This window comes from Trematomus bernacchii, unplaced genomic scaffold (assembly GCF_902827165.1).
Source record: "Trematomus bernacchii unplaced genomic scaffold, fTreBer1.1, whole genome shotgun sequence".
NCBI classification, from domain to species: domain Eukaryota; kingdom Metazoa; phylum Chordata; class Actinopteri; order Perciformes; family Nototheniidae; genus Trematomus; species Trematomus bernacchii.
The window spans coordinates 15,606,755-15,629,980 of NW_022987593.1; the positions used below are offsets into that span (position 1 = coordinate 15,606,755).

At 41.6% G+C, this 23,226-nt stretch overlaps 1 protein-coding gene across 2 annotated transcripts; it reads left to right on the forward strand.

Moving 5' to 3' along the window:
- Positions 1-18,599: 18,599 nt before the first annotated feature.
- On the forward strand, positions 18,600-20,200 carry LOC117481841 (nuclear factor 7, brain-like). 2 transcript variants are annotated; one of them, XM_034129737.1, is made up of 2 exons: positions 18,635-18,834; positions 18,909-20,198. In XM_034129737.1, the coding sequence occupies exons 1-2, from the start codon at positions 18,745-18,747 to the stop codon at positions 20,124-20,126; spliced, it is 1,308 nt and encodes a 435-aa protein (XP_033985628.1). In that variant the 5' UTR covers positions 18,635-18,744; the 3' UTR covers positions 20,127-20,198. The 2 variants fall into 2 exon arrangements, with proteins under 2 accessions (XP_033985627.1, XP_033985628.1); XM_034129736.1 differs by having other exon boundaries at positions 18,600-20,200.
- Positions 20,201-23,226: the final 3,026 nt, after the last annotated feature.

Sequence of the window (23,226 nt, forward strand, 5' to 3'; positions counted from 1 at the left end):
AGTAGTGGAGTAAAGTACTGATACCAGAAGAATGTACTTAAGTACATTAACGAAGTATTTGTACTCCACTACTTCCCACCTCTGGCAGTTCACTAAATAAATGTTTTACTGTCCCTACAAAAACAATAAAAGAGCTTCCCATTTCAGTGACCAACAATGCTCATTTACAATCAACACGTGTATCCTAATCCTTCTTATTTGAATGTCAACTCTTTGCCTAAAGTCAAACAAAGAGGTAATAACTCAGGCATGTTTAATGTTTAAATATCAGCGTCTCAATGCGTGAATGCTCCCAGGACTCTCCATGAATGAAGGTAGAAGTGTCACATTTTAAAATGACGACGTGTTTCCTCTCTCAGGTTCAAGAGGAGTCAGAAACACGAGCAGGATTCAGACAAGGAGAGTTTTGACATCGGGCGAAATGCTGAAGGTTACACGTGAGTCCTCCACAAACTCCTCATGGTCTTCCTCACTCTTCCTCACAGCGTCCGTCTGAAGACTTCTAATGAAATCTGTTTGTTACAGGAACAAGTCTCTGAACGGGGCGGAAGCGTCTGAACAGGTACGAAGAAGACTCATTCAAAGTGTCACAATATAAATACTGATAGTCAGCTTGTGATATCATATTTCAAAGTCTTTGACATTATCAAACACATCCATATTACCACGATATTGTAGGGTTCACTATTGGTGCTTCCATCAAATATTTACATACTGTAATTTTGATAAATAATCTGGAGACAAATAAAAATGTGATAATTAAATCAAACAGAAAACACTTGTGTCAACTATCACAATATTGATTTATTACCCAGCCCTGAAACAACACTACTACAAGTAAAATAAGTATTTAAGTATCACAGTATTAGTATTTAGCCTGTCAGTAATTTACTATTATTTAATATGTTTCTGGATTAATATTACTGCTTTTTAGATGTTTATGGTGGTGCTAATGTTAACTCCTTCATATGATGATGGGTCGTTTAATCTACACAACGCATCATACTCATTTATTGATATTGAAAATATAAAAGTATCATTTGTTTGTAGCTTCGTCCTAAGACAACTCATATCCTTTCCTCACTTTCCTAAGAAAAACCCCCCTGTTTCAGCTTTGTGATGATGCATTTTCCTGCTGATCCAAGAGGGGTTTTAAAGACTTTATTTAGATTAATAAGTAGGAGAATTGTATCAACACATAAACTGGACAGGAAAAGTACAACATTTCCCTGTGAAATAAAGTAGAATGAATTGAAAATACTCAAGTTAACTAGCATGAATGTATATTTAAAGGTCACCTATTATGCAAAATCCACTTCTTCACGTCTCTTCTACATCAACATGTGTCCCCTCTTCTTCATGTCTCTTCTACATCAACATGTGTCCCCTCTTCTTCAGTCTCTTCTACATCAACATGTGTCCCCTCTTCTTCATGTCTCTTCTTCATCAACATGTGTCCCCTCTTCTCCATGTCTCTTCTACATCAACATGTGTCCCCTCTTCTTCATGTCTCTTCTACATCAACATGTGTCCCCTCTTCTTCATGTCTCTTCTACATCAACATGTGTCCCCTCTTCTCCATGTCTCTTCTACATCAACATGTGTCCCATCTTCTTCATGTCTCTTCTACATCAACATGTGTCCCCTCTTCTTCATGTCTCTTCTACATCAACATGTGTCCCCTCTTCTTCATGTCTCTTCTACATCAACATGTGTCCCCTCTTCTCCATGTCTCTTCTACATCAACATGTGTCCCCTCTTCTTCATGTCTCTTCTACATCAACATGTGTCCCCTCTTCTTCATGTCTCTTCTACATCAACATGTGTCCCCTCTTCTTCATGTCTCTTCTACATCAACATGTGTCCCCTCTTCTTCATGTCTCTTCTACATCAACATGTGTCCCCTCTTCTTCATGTCTCTTCTACATCAACATGTGTCCCCTCTTCCTCATGTCTCTTCTACATCAACATGTGTCCCCTCTTCTTCATGTCTCTTCTACATCAACATGTGTCCCCTCTTCTCCATGTCTCTTCTACATCAACATGTGTCCCCTCTTCTTCATGTCTCTTCTACATCAACATGTGTCCCCTCTTCTTCATGTCTCTTCTACATCAACATGTGTCCCCTCTTCTTCATGTCTCTTCTACATCAACATGTGTCCCCTCTTCTTCATGTCTCTTCTACATCAACATGTGTCCCCTCTTCTTCATGTCTCTTCTACATCAACATGTGTCCCCTCTTCTTCATGTCTCTTCTACATCAACATGTGTCCCCTCTTCTCATGTCTCTTCTACATCAACATGTGTCCCCTCTTCTTCATGTCTCTTCTACATCAACATGTGTCCCCTCTTCTTCATGTCTCTTCTACATCAACATGTGTCCCCTCTTCTCCATGTCTCTTCTACATCAACATGTGTCCCCTCTTCTCATGTCTCTTCTACATCAACATGTGTCCCCTCTTCTTCATGTCTCTTCTACATCAACATGTGTCCCCTCTTCTCCATGTCTCTTCTACATCAACATGTGTCCCCTCTTCTCCATGTCTCTTCTACATCACCATGTGTCCCCTCTGTGTAAAGAGACTCTGAAAGTTTCAGGAACAAAGATTCTCTCTCTTTTTGTCCTGATCCATTTATATAAAAACCTGTCTGAAAATGAGCTGATCAGATTTTGGCCACTTTGTGATGTCATAACGATGTGTTGGCTTGTGTAACCATTAGCCAATCAGCAACCAAGGTAACCCCCCCCCCCCCCACCTTATCACCTGAATCTCCTCCTAGAGCACCATTGAGTTCTTTGTAACCAAATCTCTCTCAGAGGGGCGTGGGGAGGGGCTCCTTATTTTCATCTAAAGCAGGGGTCGGCAACCCCTGGCACGCGTGCCACCAATGGCACGCGGCACCGTAACCAGTGGCACACTAGAAATAAGTGGAATAAGTGTACAAAATATTTATTTTATTTTCGGATCCTGAACGAGACCGCCGCCAGAGCGCGTCTCCCCGTTACCTGCAGAAGGAAGCCATGCACGCAATGCAGCCCCACTCTTTAACTCCAGGCGACTTTCTGCCGCTTTCCTCCGTAATGCAGTGCTGATAGTTTCACCACAGAGGAAAGCACTTCACAAATTGCATTAAGGAGCTGTAAAAATGCCGCAGTTTTTGCGTGGCGATCAATATCGGCCGATACTCACTCTCTGCCGATCGATCGGTGCTCTCTAAAAAGGCCGATCGTGAGACGTAACATACATGACACTTTTCTCTGTGTGCGGCAAAACAAGCTCGCCAAAATGGCTTCACTAGTCTGGCAGTATTTTAAGGTGTCCGAAAAAGACAGTAATATAGCGGTATGCAACGTGTGTGTGAAGCAGAAATCCTGCAGCTCCGCCCGCTGTGACGGACCGGTGAGCGGAGCAGAACACACAAGAGTTAGACCTAACACACTTAGCTATTTTATCTACCTTTGGAACAAGCTAAACTAGTTATAAATATATTTATTCTTCACTGTCACTCATTACTGGATCAGTGAGCTGCATGAGATACTGACAGGCTGTCAGGAGAGAGAGAGGGGGGGGGAGAGGGGGAGAGAGGAAAAGAGAGCGCTTCCGCTCATTTCTCCCGTGTTATTATCCAAAGTTAATGTAAACTTGAATAATGTACTTCATTTGAATGTAACAATTAAGTTGGCTGTTGTTTGTGGAAGCTCCAGTGAATGAGCCCCATTAACTGAGTTAGAAACATCACTTTTCACGAGTGTTTTCGTCGAGCTCTTCAACCCCCCCCCGTTGATAATTCACGATCGTCGGCACGCTGATAACAATTTTTTTTTAGAATGGCACTCCGTATCAAAAAGGTTGCCGACCCCTGATCTAAAGTAACAGACAGAGAATCAGCACTTTGGAAACAGGGCTGAAACAGAGGGGATTATGGGATGCTGCAATGATCTGTTTGGTGTTTCAGCCAATCAGAGACAGGTTCTGTATATATCTGAGACCTATAATATATTGATGAAAAAAAGAGTATAGTAGGGGACCTTTAAAGTATTTGATTAAATGTCCTGTATTTGTTTCATTGACAGGCGAGGGAACAGGAGAATGCAGCAGAGGACGGAGACAGTGTGAGGTTTAAAGCAAACGCACAGTGGAAGAACGAGGAGAGAGACGGAGAGGAAAGCAGAACGACTCTCTGATCTGAAAACAGCTGATTCACTCTGAACAGTCTGCAGAGCGCCAACGACATCACGACTGATATTTAAATATATTTAAAGCAAGTCACTTTGTGTTAAAGATTAGAAACATTACAGGCCGTCTGCTTCCTAAATATTTAGACTTTTCGAGCAGTTTCAAATACACCTTGGTCCAAAGGCTGCTAATTGACGCTATAATTGATAAATGGATGTTTGAAACAGTGATCTCCATACTGAGCAAGTCCATGAAATGCTGCTGAAAGCTCTGGAAAAAGATAGTTAATTGATCATTTTTAGATCTTACATTTATTATTGTAATGACGGACCAGATTAAATGACAGTCAGCTTTTTAAGGTGTCAAAAATGTACCTGAAGTTCGTCCAGTGGCGCTCTCCAGACTCCAGACACACACAAACATCACAGCAGCAGATTTGATTGAAATTGACTCGACGAGAATCAGCTGCAGTCGTGTTCAGATTGAGTTTTCATTTTAAACAAATCCTCTGATCATTCTGAGCGATACGAAACAAATCATAAATAAGATGGTGCTTTATTCTGAGAAGACGATTTATTCTGAAAGCAGGTAAAATGTTCTCACCTCAATTCAGTTTGAAGTCGAGGGAAAATAATGAAATACTGGACAGAAAGTCTCATCAGGACGTCTGTGTTTCTGTACAGAGACTCTTTATCATCAGCCTGTCGATTCAATTTACTCGATTGTATTTTGTCGTTAAAACCAAACATGTTTATAATTTAACAAATATCTGATGTTCAAATGTCACTCTTTATTTCCAGACAAACATTTGATCTATCTTTGCACTTTATTCGCAAAAATGTAAATAATATTTCTGGAGCTCTGTAGTAACACTGGACCATAAAACATCTGTATAATAAAACATATTTTAAATTGTATCATTTCAAATGTTCTGCTTTTTTGCTGTTTTGATTCCAGACGTGTTGCTGCTTTTACATATTTTAATGTAACACAAATCTAGATGTAATGTAGGGAAAGTAATCAACTGAACATCAGCCATGAGTTTCTCTTAAAGGTCACCCATCATGCTATTTTTTTTTTTTTTTTTATTTTGCACACAAACACACACACACACACACACACACACACACACACACACACTTTTGTTAGCCAGTGTACCAGAACATCCTGTATGTAATGTCAATGTGTAGGGGGGGGGGGGGGGGTACAGTGGGTGGTCATTGAAAATGTGTTCTGATGTTCTTCACAGAAAATGAGCCAAGGCCATTGAGTGTGAGTTTGAAAACATAATTGATCATATCATTTTTCTTTAGCTAAATAATGTAAACTGGTCCCACAGACCCGAACACCGTACAAGGGTTAAGTTTAGATTGAACACTGGTCAGATGATCAAACAGAGGAAACAAATGGGTTAAAAACATGTTTGAGTCAGAACTTGAAAGTCTTGCAGATTCTAAAGTTCATCTTTCCAATATATCTGCTGGTCATAAAAACAGATTACTGCATTTCTATCAATGATTAACTAGTGAAAGAGATTAGAGCAGGGCTCTCCAACACGTCGATCGCGAGCTACCGGTAGCTCGCGGGCAGCTTTTCAGTAGCTCGCCGCTCGATTATCGATTATAGTGTAGTAAGGTTGCTTATTCATTTTTCGGCCGCGGCTGGACAATAACGTTTTTTTATTTTAGAATGTTTTCTGTCATACGAATATCAAATGGTCGGTGACGCAGAGATCAAGGAACAGACGTGACAGCAGCACAGCGACACCACACACGGAGCAGTCTGCTTTCTCCACCAGCACCAGTCCAGAACCAACAGCAGAATGACCCGCTCTGAATCAGGCCCTGTCGCTGCGGCTCAGAGACACACGCGGAGGGATTTGTGTTTTTTGAAAAGCACTCGTTATCGTCATGTCAGGTTTATGGTGGATTTAATCAAGTCTTGGATTGCAGAGTATGAATGTCCTCTTGCTATTTTCAGTTGATAAATACTTGTGTAAAGTTTGTGAAGGCAGGAGGAAAGCTTCCGCGATCACCGTCTCCTCTCCGTTCCTCCAAACCCCGCCCCCTCCCTGAAAATAATGAGTGACAGGCTGATAGTGACCCGATAGAAACTTTATTATTCACTTAATCACTGATTGAGATATGATGAAGCTAACTTAATCTCATACATTCATGGATGTGTAACAGTAAGAATGTAAGTGTGCACCCACATGCACTATCTTTGTTTGTATAATGCTGTTCTAAATACTCCTGTTGTCTGCTGTGTTCAGACTTAAGTCATGTGTGTGATGCCACATTCAGGACATTCAGTGTCTTATTTTTTAACAGTAGACCGTAGCTAGAAGCTGCAGCTAGACTGCAGAAGTATTAGTTTTTTGTTTTTGAGGATGGAACCATTTTCACATACAGATAAAGGGAGGCTAGACCTATACAATTGATTTATTATGGTTTATAATTTAATGTCAAGACGAAGAAGAAGAAGAAAAAGATGGCTGAACAACTGTTCAGTGTCAATCCTGTGGAGATCTCCAAAATAATGTTCAGCTTAAGTCTCAGCAAAACTCACAACATTTCTGGAGCCTTGTAGACCCAGAAAACTATAAGAACATTCACCAAGCAGCACTGAACATGTCTGCTTTATTTGGTTCTGTTTTACATACCTTTGTGAAGCAGCTTTTTCTGACATGAATGAAATCTAAATATAGAACAATACTGACTGATGAACATTTAAATGACTCTATTAGAGTGAACCTAAGTGGGTACACTCCAGCATACACCTGTATGGTGGACTCCATGCAGTGCCATTCATCTCACTAACAAAAGAGTGAAATGCTTGTAAGGTGGTGATTAAGGATATTTATGTGAATTCTCAGTGATGTACTTATTATGTGGGCCATAATAATATGTGAGAAATCTTCGTTTTCTTGGACTTTGATGTGAAGTTAAGATTTTTGATAAGCTTTAGGTATTGCAATTTCACACGTGTACAAAAGTATAGCTTAATTCAACTGATGAGGGCTATGTGAATAAATGTAAGCGATGTGATGCAAGTAGCTCTTTGCCACTTTCATTTTTTGAAAGTAGCTCTCAGATGAAGAAAGGTTGGAGACCCCTGGATTAGAGGGATTGAAAGTGAATGCTGACATTGTTGAAGAGAGCCTCGACACCAGTACACTGTGGGAGATTTGTCATTTCAAAATTCACTTTTATTGTCTGCGTGAAAGGCACAGTAGGCTATGAGCGAATACATATCAACATTCAAAAATTACAAAGTCGTACAATATATAGGCTACCATGTGCTACTGTCTAGGATTAAGTATGGTGAGACTTTTCAGCCCACGACCCCCAAAATAACAGTGCCAGAGACTGGCCCCCCCACTTTTGAGCCCTGCCCTACATTTTCGCAGCGGCGGATGCCGCGGAACACTGTACAAATCCCGTTTCAATAATTCCCCTCTACTCTAAAGTTGCATCTAAAACGCGATCTGATCTAGCTGTGTATATTTTGTTATTTTTGATTGTTATATTCAATCTCATTAGCTACATGCATTTTTTAAGCTTGTAAAGGGAAGATGACAGCTCTCACTCGCCACTCTGCTGTTCCACAGCGCCGCTTCCCCTCCCTCTGCTAAGGCGCGTTCACACCGGAGTACTTTGGAGTACTTTTCCCACAATAGTTCATCAGAACTACGATATATTTGCGTTCACACCAAAAAGCCCCAGGAACTAAAGTAGTTCAAATTAGTTCATCTGACCCGCTTTTCAGTCCCTGCTAGAGAGCAGGGACTGTTGTGGGAGAAAATAGTTCATACGTCTGATTGGCTGTGCGGAATGCAAACCACGCCCGTTTGACTCTGAATTTTTTTTTGTAAGCGGCCATTGTATTTGCTCGTTTCGGCCAGCGCACCCGAAGAGATTACTTTGGTGAAAGCAGTTATTATAGCAACACTAAATAAATCATCGGAGCGGTGGAGTGATGAGGATGTGTCGGCGCTTCTGGCGATTTACTCGGAGGACGCGAAGCGCCGCATTCAGAAGCTTCTACTGAATGCAGTTTCCGTGGCTCAGCAAAGTTAGCAGACCTGGCAAAGTCATGTCGGGACGACTACGAAGGTAAAATAAAATACATGCACTGCACTGTTTTAATCTGCACAATACTGGTCTTAGATGTACTTTTATTTGCTCAGTAGATCGAGCTAGCCATGCTAGAACTTGCTATCATATGTCCAAGCTGGCTAACAACATCTAGCTAGCTAGCTATTCTCAGCCGTGCCCGCTATGAACACGTTTTGACTTGTGAATAAGTGTGCAATGTTCTGTAATTTGCTTCACTAACTCATGGCACTAATCGTGTGTTTCAGGCGAGGTGTTTCTCTCAGGATTAGAAACTAGTTTTCCCCTCCGGGATAAAACGATAATATAACGTTAGCAATTAGCATGCCAGCTGGACATAATGCTACCTCTAACAATACATTGTAGTTGCTATAATTTCAAGTCATTTGCAACATTCATTCTACATGTTAATAGTAAAAGCTTAAACAGTTGATTACCTGCATGCCACAAAGACTGATGTTCTAATATTTTTGCACATTTAAGTAGAAATGTAATTGAAATTCTATTTTTTTATTTTTTTATTTATTGATTGTTATAATTGTACTCAGCCATGTTATGTTAGATGTCAATCCACTTACACTGTAACTACTCTGGCCTTGAAAGAAGGTTACACATCTAACTGATGTCCACTAATCCCTATAAAACAAAGTTCAAGCATACGTTAAGCACAAAACAATAAATAAGGGCACTTTGATATTTATTTTTTATTTGATATTATTTGATCCTATCTTATCTTCTACTTTACACCTGCATTTTGTACACTGTCCCTGCCTGCACCATGTTCAATGTTGAACAATGTTGTCTCGTTGTTGCGATTAAACTGATCTTGTATCTTGCATATTTCACCTTAGGAAAGTGGGCACGCGATGACAGCTTCCTTGACACCATCATGGCGATGGACTGCCGTGCCATGGTCAGCAAGGAGAATGAGAAGGAGATGCACGATGAACGGCTGCTGCATTCACACAAGGCCCAGGAATCCTAACTCCATAAATCCTACATTAGATAGTATTAATGTGATTTAATGAACGTACCATTGCTGTTCTTTGGGAGTGATAACGGTCATCATCCTCAGCTGTCCTACGGCGAAACATGTCCATAGCGTGTGCTTTTCGTCGTCCAATCCTTTTGTTAAGGCTTCTTAACCGCCTTCGCCTCCAACTCAGCATTTCTATTGCATTTGAATGGTCGATCTGTATTTGTATTTGTGACTGAGTTATTGGCTTAAATAACTCAGTTACGAAGCTGTATAACACGAGCACCAAAACGTCAACTCCATACCGTGTCTGAGGTCGGAAGGTAAACAGAAGCATACAGCGGAAGCGGAAGGTTTTTTTTCTTCTTCTTCTCTCGGTTTTTTGGCGAATTGCAACTTTAAGGTGCATACCGCCACCTACTGTACTCGCCGTGAAGTTGTTTGCGGCCTGCCAGTAAACCCAAAGCAGAAGAGGAAGAAGTGACGTCAGCGGCTCATTTGCCTAATCCACCCCCAGGAACTCATTTTGGTGTGAACGCGATCTGCTTTAGTTCATCAGAACTAAAGAGCTCTCATGAACTAAAGTTCTCATGAACTATTGTGGGAAAAGTACTTGGTGTGAACGCGCCTATAGATAACACGGCAGGGTCCGTTACAGTTTGTTTGTATCTGATTTCAAATAAACAAAGTCTTGGCTTTCAGAATATCAAACTTGTTTCGGCAAATTCAGATGATAAATACAACTTTGAAAGCTTGTAACGGCATAATTACAAGCGGAGAACGGAGTAACGTAACGTCACAGCAGGCATAACAACAGCCGGTGTTTCTCGTGAGTGTTTTCCCCGGGAAACAAACACAATACACACACAAACGCAAAAATACACAAACACACACACGTATACACACACACTCGCGGGCTTCCCCCAGACCAGTAATCCAAACGAAAATATCTTCCCTCCGTTACTACTTTGATCATTTGCTCCGCTTCCAGAGAAGAGGAAACTTTAAAGGCCTTTTTCTCAAAATGATGACTCTGTGACAGTCATTATATAATGTGACATATTTTGCTTAATATTTGGAAAAACAATCCTGATATCATTAGAAAGCTAGGAATCTCCTCTTTCCAACAGTGTATACAACTCAAAATGTGTCTTCGGGTCAGCGACTGATTTCGATGGAGCAGGTTTGCATTAGGTAAAATAAAGCAGGCAGACATAACAGGAAGAATATGTACATTTTAACCCAATCAAATAGGACATTGTCACACCATTCAAATGTATCCATGTAAATTACAACCAATAAAAAAGCTTAGATTTGTTTATTTGTTACGTTGTTTAGTTTATTTGTTACGTTGTTCTGTGTGTGTCAGCCGTTAACCAGATAGAAAGAATATATACACTTGCAAACAAGTCAGAAGAACCAACGCAGAAGAAAACTAAATAGGCCTACAGTCAATCTAAACTTACATTTAACAACTGGAAGGTCACATCCCTGACATCCACGTCTCCGGAGCTTGGACCTTCATCAATCATAGAAGAACCAGCGAAGCCAGATAAACCCAAAAGCAGCAGCTCTGCAGCCGCAGAGACTGTCAAAACCGCCGCCACCCCCACCGCCGTCGTTGAACCGAAAGAGGCTGGTTCCGACTGCATGGAGGTTTGTTGTCGGGACATTGAGGCGGGTAAAGCTGTACAGCTAACTATCGAAAAAAAGGAGACCGCTAGATTATTTGGGCAAAGAGAAAGGTAATTCAACGCAGAATGGTACAAAAACAGAGAGTGGTTAATTCTTTGCAAAACCGGGCCTTCTGTGAAATATGCAGATTTGCTGCTGTCAAACGGCTTGTAACTTTCTCAAAATGTGGAGATGATAGCTTTGTTAATACCGGAGTTAATAACTGGAAAAAGTGCCCAAGCCTCCATGAACAGTTGTCTCTGACTGTACGATGGGTATCAGCTGATTATGTTGTCCATGAAGACTTCATAGGAATGTATGACTGTCCTAAGACTGACGCAGAATCAATAACCCACTGATAAACTGCAATGTTAACAACCTCATGATAACCTCATATGTTTTTAACTTAGGATCATAGGCTACCTGTGTTTAGTCTAGAAAAAGGTAAATGTGTGCATTTTATTATAAAGTTGTGTATATTTACAGACTGTTGCAAAAACTAAGAAGCTTATAAACATCAGGTTTAAAACTAAAAGAGCTTTACAAAAAAGTAACACAATTAAAGATGTTTGGAGTTTTATTTGAGTTATTAATTTACATTTTTTGTCAAAGAGATGCTGATTTGAAACTGTTGTTACATACAGTCAGTGGCGTTTTTATATGTACAAAAGTGGTGGGGCACAAAAAACGTAGATGTCTATATATAAGCTTCTGCTGTGACGTGCAGTGAGGTTCATGGCTGGTGAGGCACTGGCACTGACTCTTCAGGTTTACAAATATTATATTTTGACCTAAACCAAAATATAATATTATTTTCAAAAGCTTTTTTTGTCTGATGCTTCGATTAATTTTTAACAGTTTTTAACAGCTCAACAAAAGGATACCCAAAAAATGTAATTTTATCATTTAAATATTGAATTGTTCTCTCTTAGTAAGATCCCATTTTCAATACAATTGCGGTCTTACCTTGACTTGAAGATGAAGTCCATTTGCCTATCCTTCTGGACAAAAATCTCCATTACTTTTTTGTAAAAGTCCTCCTTATCTTCTTGTAGTTTCAAAAGTCTATCATAAATCTAATCGATAGATTTATAATTCAAAAATTATAAAAGTAGGGTAGACATGTGGATATTATCCGGCTGAACAAAACGTGCATTTATCTAACAGGTATGTTTCCCACAGATCTTATTTCGAGCTATTTTCTAAAATCCTATGGAGAAACCTCATTGCTTTTTTGTCGAGGGAAGCCAAGCGCAGCTTACTTCCTGGTTTTAGGACGCGTCACTGCAGCTCTCTCGTCTCCTCTTCACACACCACACTTTTCGCAGCACACGTACTTACAGCCAATCAGCTCTGAATTATGTGAGATGACGTATGGTGGGGATGGCAGCTCAGTGCCCCTATGGTCATTCTTTTTTTGCCACACACATTAAATAGGAAAATACTCTGAGCATGCGCAGTGTAGTTTTTACAGTCACCATTCACTTAGACAGTGAGAGGGAGGGGCATGATCGGGTTTTGTCCCACATGGCTCAAAACGGCTCAATAGGCACACACTGTAGACACTAATTAGAAGAACACAGACTAAAACAGCAATGTACAGACGAATCAGATGATTAAACATGATCTTAAAATATATTTTATATATTGTTTTATTTATTTTTTGCATTTTTTGTAATCATTATTTGTAATACTTTCTGCTGACACTAGGTGGGGCTGTTTCCTGTTTCTGCCGGAGAGAGGGGAGTTTGTCCCAAAGCTTGCCGCTGTCTCCCTCCATCTGACAGGAGGGAGCCTCATGTGTCACTCCACGGAGTTCACTCCGTCACGGAGGGGGAGTGTGTAGGGCGTGGTTTGGGATTGGGCCATACACACGCACTTTTTTGGCCCCCCCACTTCTAAAATGAATCCGGCGCGCCTGCTGGCGACCCGACGGGGTAGTGATCTCCAGTGTGCTGGGCAGTGTGGCGGCGGAGGGAGCCGAGGGCACCACCGAGGCAAGCGATGACCGCAGCATCACCGTGGTGCAGATAGGGCAGAACGGGGAGTACCTTGGCACGGCCCGCCCCCCCCCGCACAGACTGAGGGGACTTGTTACACTGAGCCCATCATCGGGGAAGCTGCCGGACCGAGAGTTTGATCCTGCCTGCGGCGGCAGAAGGCGGTCTGCTCGGCCTGCCCTTGGCTCTGGGGTCCCTCCTTAAACAAATAAATAAAAACCTTTTAAATAAAACATTAATCTTAACAGATAAGATTTGATCATTTATTTTAAACTTCAGGCCGCATGGCCACAAACCCCATCTACAAACAGGCTCTGTCCTAATTACCTAATAAATGTTTTAAATAAATAAACATTCAAATGTGAAAGACTCCTTCAATGAATATTTAAAACTTACACAAAATCAGATTCTTGTAAAGATTAGAGTACATGCATTGTTCCATCTGTCAAGCTAAGATATACATATATCTTAGCTCTTAGCTTGACATGCTCATCCAGTTAGCATGTATGCTAATAGGACATGCTCGCTCAGTTAGCATACACATATACATTATTTATGTATTCCATTCCTTTAACTTGAATATTTAAAATACAAATTAGCAAAATAAACACAATTATACTGCTCTAAACAGCCAAATCGACAAACAACCGAGAACCTAAATAGTATGTAATTATAAATCCACAAGACGTTAATTACCTGTACTCGGTGCGCCATATTGTCTGTTGTCTGTTCTCTGTAAACCTCCATGTGTGATTAAATATCCTTGCGTCTGCGTCTCACGTGTTGGGCGAGCTCTCTTCTGACCATAATTGGAAGTACAACTTCCTACAGGTTCAACCTCCACCGGCTGCGGCTGCAGCTGGACCCTTCTTGAAATAGTGGGTATTTCTCAATCGCGAGTAAAGCTGCTGCAGAGCCACTATTTCAAGCATACTACGTCATCGAGTGCCGCCGAAGGACTGTTCTAATCTCCAGCATACTTGGAAATCTACCGAGCCCGGCGTACTCCGTTTGGAGAAATATCGAGGCTGCACATGAGTAGACTCCGCGGTCTTAAAATCCCCACAATGCTTTGCGCACGGACCAATTTCCCAAATCTGTGGCAGAAAATGTAAGGCGGGGCTTGGAAACGACTCGCTGGTATCTCGAGCTGAGCGCTCATTGGTGGTTTTTACCCCGTGCTGGTGATGAAACTCTCCATTGGCTCGGCAAAAGTTTGTTGTTCTGTGTCAGTTTTACGTCGCCACTTCCATTCACATTTTTCATCATTGTTCCACAATGTTTATCATCATTAAATTAATATCTATATATTTTATACAATACTTGCACTGCTTACCGTTGTCATACTTTATATATCTTAGCATATTCATAGACACTGTTAATACTGTTCTGCTCATAGGCTACTGTGTATATCTAGTGTATTCATACCCCTCACTGTTTTTTCATCATTCAATTCATTCTATATTTTATTCTGTAGATTGTGTACATTACTTTTCACTTTACTGCTTTATGCACTCCTGGTTAGAAGCTAAACTGCATTTCGTTGTCTCAGTACCTGTAATCTGTGCAATAACAATAAAGTTGAATCTAATCTTGAGCAGGAACAAATGTATTTACTTAGTACATATCTGACAATAACGATAAAACACATTTGTGCATTCTTTAGAAGAGAGAAACTTGCTCTGTCATACTGGGTCAGGCTACAAGGAAGTGGAGAGGAAAATATCACAAACAGAATACTACAGGATTGCTGGGAATATACAAAGTTCCAGGGGCGTGGGTTTGGCTGGACAAGTAAGGAGAGAACGAGGGCATGTGGAGTGGAGACTATAAAGTTTGCCAAAGCAAGCCCATTTAGCAATGTTCCCCCATGGCTTTCCCCAGAAGCTAATATAGATGTGAGTATCATAGAAAGGAAAAAAGAGTGGCAAATAAATGAAGTGGGAATTAAAACGAGTATGTACCTGAACGAAAAGTATTACAATTACCTCAAAATGTATACAGATGGATCTAAGAAGCAAGAATGCGTGGGGATAGGCGCAGGGTTCGAGTTATAAACTGAGCTCTATGGGGGTCTTTGAAACACACACACACACACACACACACACACACACACACACACACACACACACACACACACACACACACACACACGTTACTATTTACAAAAAATGTGCGAATGTATTTGGGAACCTATCCATGTGAACATATTTTGGGGGTGGACCTCAAATCCTCTAGGGGGGTCCGGGGGCACGCCCCCCCTGTAAGATATTTTTTTAATTTTGGAGTTAAATGCATCAATCTGGTGCATTTTGAGGGGAAAATAAAGAGACTAGATCTATGGAAATACCCATATGAAACAGATGCCACATCATGTAGACAGACAGTCACCCTGTGTGAGGCAAACCCACATTTGCGCAGCGTTGCGTTCACAATAGCCTACATTAAAAAAAAAAAATCGCCAGGCCATCGGGAAACCTCCCGGTCCTCCCGATGGCCAGTCCGGGCCTGCCAGCAGCCCTCTACTTGCTACAAACTTAATTATGAAAAGGTTCTGCTACGCACACACACATCATCTCTGCTCGCGCAGCACGCTCACAGGCATAGATTGTGCAATAATGTATTGTTCACCTTGGAGGTGCAGTGCATGCATATTGTCATTCAAGAGATGCGTAGTTCTTTTGGAAAACGTGTTTTTCTTTTAGCCCATTTACCTCGTTAACGTAAATAATACTCATTACATTGACACATGCATTATTTGTGATTAAAATAATGGTTGTGGGTAATGTATTAGCGACCCCCACAGATGTATGATTTCACTGCGTCCGTGGGAGCTCAGACCACTCCTTATGGGAGCTCAGCTCCCATTGGCTCCCACATAACTCGAACCCTGGATAGGCGTGTATATCCCAGAATTTAAAATATCAATCTCAAAACGAGTGTCGCATAACTTATTGCAGCAATTATTGGGCTACAATGGGTTGAAGAGGTCAGATAGGGTGGTGATATGCACAGACTCACTATCTGCTTTGGAAAGCACACAGTCGACAATAACTGTTAGAGAAGATTTATTTATTGAACTTAACCACTGCTTACTGAGACTTCAGAGGAGGGGAATAGATGTGCAGTTATGCTGGGTGCCTGCACATGAGGGGGTTCAAGGGAATGAGCATGCTGATAAGTTAGCAAAAGATGCGTTACAGAAGGAAATAGCAATACCAGTTTCACTTGGAAAAGGAGAAGGAAAAGCAATAATTAAGAAGAAGGGTATGGAAATATGGCAGAAAAGGTGGGAGGAAGATCAGAAAGGGAGGAGATACCACAAGTTACAGAAATCAGTCATAACAAAGATCTATACAGAAAGGAACAGACGGGAGGAGATCACCATCACTAGACTCAGACTGGATCATACAGGATTAAACGGCACAATGTTTATAATGGGAAAAAGCGAAGTTGAAGAATGCAGGGGGTGTGGAGTGAAAGAAAAATGTGGAACACATCATATTACACTGCAACATGTACAAAACAGAGAGGGAAAAACTAAGAGACAGGTTCAGAGAGGCAGGAAGGGAGTGGAGCCTGATGGGGATACTGGGAACAGAAGGTGAGGGGGTAAGAGCTACCAGGAAGGCCATTCTTAAAGGAAACCTATCATGCTATATTTAAATGATATATTGTAGGGCCATACCTATATAAAGGTATATTTATACGTTTCTGTTTTCAAAATACCAAACAGATCATGCATTTTAGCCATGCCTCATTTCGCTCTATGTGCTGTTTGCTATCTACGGGTCTGATTCTGCTGACCACGCCCCCCTGCAGGAGAGGGGAGACGTGCTCTGATCAGCTGCTGGGCTGTCAGAAGAGGGGGAGAAAAAGAGATCTCCGTCCTCGTGTTTTATTATATAGAGTCGTTATTCATTTGTTTTAAAGCTCAATAAATAACAAAGAAGACCTTTGACCGGCACTTTTCTAATTTTGTCCGGAAGATTTAAACTTTAACGGACATCTTGACCGGCGAAACAAACTGAAACTGAAACTCTGCCGTACGGTCCCCTCGTTCCTTGGAAGAGGCGGAGAGGTGGGTGTTTGTCATCTGCTGGTGGACTAACCGGAGAGAATTATGGCGCGTTTCCACTACAGCGCGGAGCACGGTTTAAGAGGGCTGTGACGTCAGCGGCCCGTTTTTGGTTGCGTTTCCATTTGGCCTAGTACCGGCCGGCGGGTCCTAATTCACAGTTTTTCTGGCCTCATAAAATCGTGGGTCTAGGGCCAGAGACAACGAGGCTGAGTCGGGCTGAGTATGCTAAACTAGAGAGAGAATCGCTGGCAAGGGGGCTACAACTACAACAAGATGGACATATTTGACCGTGATTTAATTGTAATACACGTTTCAAAATGATGCCGAAGTAACAACATACTGATACCGGTTAGTAAAAACCATGAATTAATGCTTTGTCAAGTCTGCAGACAGACGGCAGGCGAAAAACCTTTTAAAATGCGTGTTTTCTAAATGGAGATTGGCTAAGCTAACGCAGTATATGCTCCGACCGTCCACACTCACAACAACGGCCTATACAGACATAAATAAAGCAGCGACTGTATTCACCATGACATAGACAGTCTGTGGTTTGTACTTGTTTAACTTTTGTCTAGTTTCTGAACATATATGAGGAGCTGTGAGCTCTGAGTGCTAACAGCTAACGGCTGTGTTGTTTTTCTGGGGTTTTCATTGAAGATGACGTCACGGCTCCGCCTACACTGCGTTACTATAGATACTACCCCAGTTCCTAAACTGTAATGGAAATGCGCCATGAAGTGAGCCAGTCCTAACGAGGCCTAGCCATACCGAGCGAGGCCGAGCGAGGCCGTGTAGTGGAAATGCGCCATTACAGTGCTTGCCTCGACGGGGAGGGATTGCATTGAATTAAAGCAGCGGGAGCAAACGCTTGCCTCGGGGAGGGAGAAAGAAAGCCACAGCGGAGAATAAACAGAAGGGTAACCATGGTAACCAAGTCTTCTTCGCTGCTTTTGTGGCAGACTACAGCGCCACTTACAGGCCTGGCATATGTACTACAGCGTCTCCTCCTGATTGGTGGAGTTGGCCCAATAGCCGTAGCGCCACCGTCCTGACGTCAGGACAGTGTTCAAATCTGGATCAGTTTTTATCAGATCCGTTGCAGCCCCTTTTTTAGAGATTTGGGTATGGAGGAAAATAGAGAGGGTTGTGTTTTCTGACACTTGGTGAGTTCCCTGGAACACCGGGGACACATATTCATGTATAAAAGACGTACAAAAGTGCATTTTGCATGATAGGTCCCCTTTAAGTATTTGAGTGAAACTGGATTGATTGGAAGAATTTAAAACAACGTAAATACATCGTATAATTCCACAAGTGGTGATAGGATGATATGGTGATACACACTCTTGTACAGTAGGTGGCGGTATGCACCTTAAAGTTGTTTGCAATCCGCCAAAAACCGAGAGAAGAAGAAGAAGAAACCGACGCCGAGCTGTCCGACAGGCGAGCTTTTTGAGACCTCCCTCGGCTGCAATCGGCTATTCTCGTCTACTTTTGAGGCGAGCCGCAGCTCGTCTCAAACAAGCCTACGGCCTTTGACATTGTTGAACAGAGCTGAGACGCCCATTACAGGGTGTGAGAGCTCTGCTGCGAGACACGTTTGGAGTATATTTGGGGAGAAGTGGAGAGACATTGGAAGTTGGTGAGTCCTGCTATTGAAAATAACTTTAATATCAAATGGCTGAGAAAACCGTTCTTGTTGAAAGTTTCCTGAGCTGCCATGTGTGTTCAGAGACTTTCAGAGATCCCGTGTCTCTGGGCTGCAACCACAGCTTCTGTTCGAGCTGCCTGCAGACATTCTGGGAACAAAGTAAGAACAAAAAATGTCCCATTTGTAAAAGAAAATCTTCAAAAGAATTTCCCAGAGTGAACTTTGCAATGAAGGAGCTGGCTGACTCCTTTGTTGAGAGACAGAAAGCTGGATCATCTGAGACAGAAAAAGGAGAGAAGAAGGTGGAGGTGGTGTGTAGTAAACATAAAGAAGAGCCTAGATTGTTCTGTATGGATGAAGAGAGAGTTGTGTGTCCTGTCTGTGAGTTTTCTCTCCACCAGAGTCACAAGGTGGTTCCTGTAGAACAAGCAGTCAGTGAGCTAAAGGACCTGCTGAAATCTGACTTAGAGTCTCTGCAGGACAAGAGGGACAAATACAAAGGAGTGGAGAAAACATACAAGGAAGTGATTCAAGTGTCCGAGAAGCAGCTGCTGTCCACAGAGAGGCAGATCAGAGCAGAGTTCATCAAGCTCCATCAGTTCCTGAAAGAGGAAGAGGAGTCCAGACTGGCAACTCTGAGGGAGGAAGAGGAGCTGAAGGGGAAGACTATCAGCAGAGAGATGAAGAGCATTCAGGAGCACATCTCCTCTCTGTCACACAGTATCTCTGCTGTTGAAGAAGAGCTGCAGAAACACAACGGGCCCTTCCTCAGCAGTTACAAAGCCACTCAGAGCAGAGCCAGAGTCCAGAGCTCACTGTCAGACCCACAGCTGCTCTCAGGAGCGCTGACAGATGTGGCCAAACACCTGGGCAACCTGTCCTTCAGAGTCTGGGAGAAGATGAAGGACCAGGTCCACTTCAGTCCTGTCATTCTGGACCCAAACACTGCACACCGCCTGCTCTATCTGTCTGATGATCTGACCAGTGTGAGAAATGGAGACAAAGATCAGCAGCTTCCTGATAATCCAGAGAGATTCACTAAGTATGTTAATGTTCTGGGCTCTGAGGGCTTCAGCTCAGGGAAACACAGCTGGGAGGTGGAGGTGGGAGATCATCCTGTCTGGAATATAGGTTTGACTAAAGAGTCAGTTGACAGAAAGGGAGAGAGACCTGGCTCACCAAAATATGGAATCTGGTGTTTAGCACATCGCAGTGGAAAATACACTACTGATGGTAAGAAAGTCAGAGTGAAGAAGAATCTCCAGAGGATCAGAGTCCAGCTGGACTATGACAAGGGGGAGGTGTCCTTCTACGACCCTGAAGACATGACTCGCATCTGCACTCACAGAGACACTTTCACTGAGAAACTCTTCCCATATTTAAGTATTGGAGAAGCTGGTGATGCTAAAACTGCTGACATCAAAATCTGTCAAAGGGAGATTCCTCTGTGATGTTCAGGAGTGTTAGTTCAGACTTTATTCTGACTTCGTCTGTCTGGATCCTTTTGAAATAATCAAGGTAAAAGATCAACAGATGATAATCAGAATTTAATTTGAGTCTGTAAGATTTTAAATGTTAAAAATATTTGATCATGTTTTATTTACAGAGTTTTACACGTTTTACTCAAAGTCTCAGTGCAACAAAACTAATTATTTGTTCATTTTTATAGTTTATCATTTTGTTATACTTTATTATAATGTGTTTATAGCTTTAAAGGTGGGGTATGTAATTCACTTCTTTTTGATATTTGTAGGTCTTTTGATGAATTATGTTTAGATATGGATATATTGTTTTACTCTCCACGGGCAAGTCATTTAATACTTCTATTTCATTATTTCATTGTTGCAATGTTTCTTTGGGACGTTTTCCGTACTGTATACATGGACGATAACATTTATTGTGATTGAAAATGTAAATGTTGTTATCAACCTAAAAGGAATCACAGCTGTAGAATGAAGTTTAGTATTTGTAATGCTGCTTCAGATATCTTATGATTCAATAACCAGCAGTTTGAAGCAGAAATGTGTCTCTGAACTTGATATTGGTTTCTTCAGGTGAATCTGTCATATGTGACAAATTACAAATAGAAATGACAAAAGACAATTGTACAACAAACTATAATATAAATAAATAATTCTTAATGATTTAATCTCTTCTTATTTTTTGCATTGCATCCCTTCAAACATCTGTTTTAACCGTAACATGAATTGACAGCCAAACTCATGAAATCTATATTTCCTTTTGTGAAGTCATGTTGTTAACCTGCTGTAAACAAAGAAGCTCCCACCCTGATGAAGGAGAATCAGCAGAAAACATGTGAGGGGTAAAGCATGGCATACTGGAGCTGTGCCACATGTTTGATTTGATGGAGTTGTTTTGATTCTCTCTTAGAAACAGTCAGGAGTCACATTTACCTTTCTCCAACTCCACTGCAGCATTATAACATATAACAAGTAGCTTCAACATTAAAAAGAGTAATGCATTACAATCATTTCCTGCTAAATACATATTTATTCACTTTGATACTCTGTCTTCATTTACTTCAAATCCCGGTAATCCAGTTGTTGATCAGCTGTGTTATTTAAAGGTCACCTATCATGCTATTTTTAGGCTATAGCATAGGTCTCAGATATATAAAAAACATGTCTATGAAGTGTTTTGCTCAAAATACCAAACAGATCACCCATTCTAGCCATGCCTCATATCCCTCTATTTCACTTCCTGTTTCAAAAGTGCTGATTCCGGGTATAAAGCTTTAAAAAAAAAAAATTGATTTAAAAAAAAAAAAAGAGGGGCGGAGCTTATGCGGGACCCGGCAGCTACCGTCTAAACTAAATACTGCCGTGATGAAACGCCATATCATGGATTATCAAGGATTATTTCTGAAACAGTATGGAGCTCAAAGGCTTTCTCTCTTGCCGGTTATACCACAAGGTGAGTTCCTTTTTATTTCCTGCTTCTTCACACACATGCTCTCGAGTACAGGTTAGCTCTGAGTGTTAGCGATGCTAATGTAAACACCAACCATATTACATCCAAAACAGTCGGGAATTGTTTCTGATAGCAACTTCCTGATAGGGCCGTGGGTGTAAAGCCAGCCTACATTTCCGATATTACGTCGTATCGGACGCAAATCTGGATCAGCCCCGTTTTTAGAGATTTGGGTACGGAGGAAAAGAGAGAGGGTTTTATTTTCTGACCTGCGTGAGTTCCCTGACACACCGGGGACACATATTTATGTATAAAAGACATGAAAAAGTGCATTTTGCATGATACAGTAGGTCAGGGGTAGGCAAGTAAGTTTGGCCGTGGGCCAATTTTTTGCTGAGCCACAAGATGGCGGGCCAGAACATAATCAAAGCCTAATTCAAGGAATTGATTTTGGTAAGAGGGCGCAGCGCCCCTGTTCCCCGGTTCAGAAAAAACTCTGATATCGCTGATAACCCTCCCCATCAACACTCTGATGCGCAGTCAGATCCGCTGTTTGGTTCACTGATGATATAGGCGCCCAATCCAGAGCCTCTGGATAGACCCGCCCAAAGGGAGGCTCGTCGTCTCTAGCCCCATTTCAGTCCCATGTTAAAAGTCAGGGCTATTATCTGTATTTTAACAGACTTATCTTTTAAATTGAGGTGTATTTATTGTTCTCTTCAAAGTAAAAACATTTCTGAAATTTTAGGGAGGATGGTCCTCCCTTTCCTCAATGGACGAGCCTCCACTGAGTGAGTTATTAACTAGGTAGCAGTGTTATTTAACATACTTTTATTCTGATAAGTATTGTCAAGTTCTCTGGGTTTTTCGCATTTATTTGAGTGTTTGCCCAAATTTGAGAGGCTTGAGGGGCAACAGAGGACGCATGGACAACTGGAATCCTTTTTCCTTTTCTTTATTTCAACTTTTCAAGGACACATTAGGATTCTTTCAGGTTGAAAACCTTTAAAAAATACAAAATAAATAAATGACAGCATGTTTTGCTTTGCAATTTATTTAATATATTATAACCTAAATTAATCAGTAACCAAGTATTTTACTCAAACTCAATGTATTTAATAGTTAAAGGGGACCTATCATGCAAAATGCACTTTTGTACGTCTTTTATACATGAATATGTGTCCCCGGTGTTCCAGGGAACTCACCAAGTGTCAGAAAACACAACCCTCTCTATTTTCCTCCATACCCAAATCTCTAAAAAAGGGGCTGCAACGGATCTGATAAAAACTGATCCAGATTTGAACACTGTCCTGACGTCAGGACGGTGGCGCTACGGCTATTGGGCCAACTCTCCACCTATCAGGGGAATGTGGGGTTGGGCCACGGCCGGCCATTGCCGCTCGAAAGCGCTGGAGACGCTGTATTGAATTGTATTGTCAGCTTCTACTGACGGAGGATCGTCCAGAGCGAGCGCCTCCGTCAGGACTCTGATCAGCTTCATCTCTGAGGACGGAGGGAAGGTGGTTCCCTCGGAGGACGTCACGCAGTAAGAGCTGCTGTTTAATGTGTGATATTGACGTTAACATGCAACAACATTCAGTCTAAAATATATCGTCAGTT

Coding starts and splice junctions, on each gene's coding strand:
- LOC117481841 (XM_034129736.1), top strand. CDS start 18,702: ATGGCTGAGAAAACCGTTCTTGTTGAAAGTTTCCTGAGCTGCCATGTG.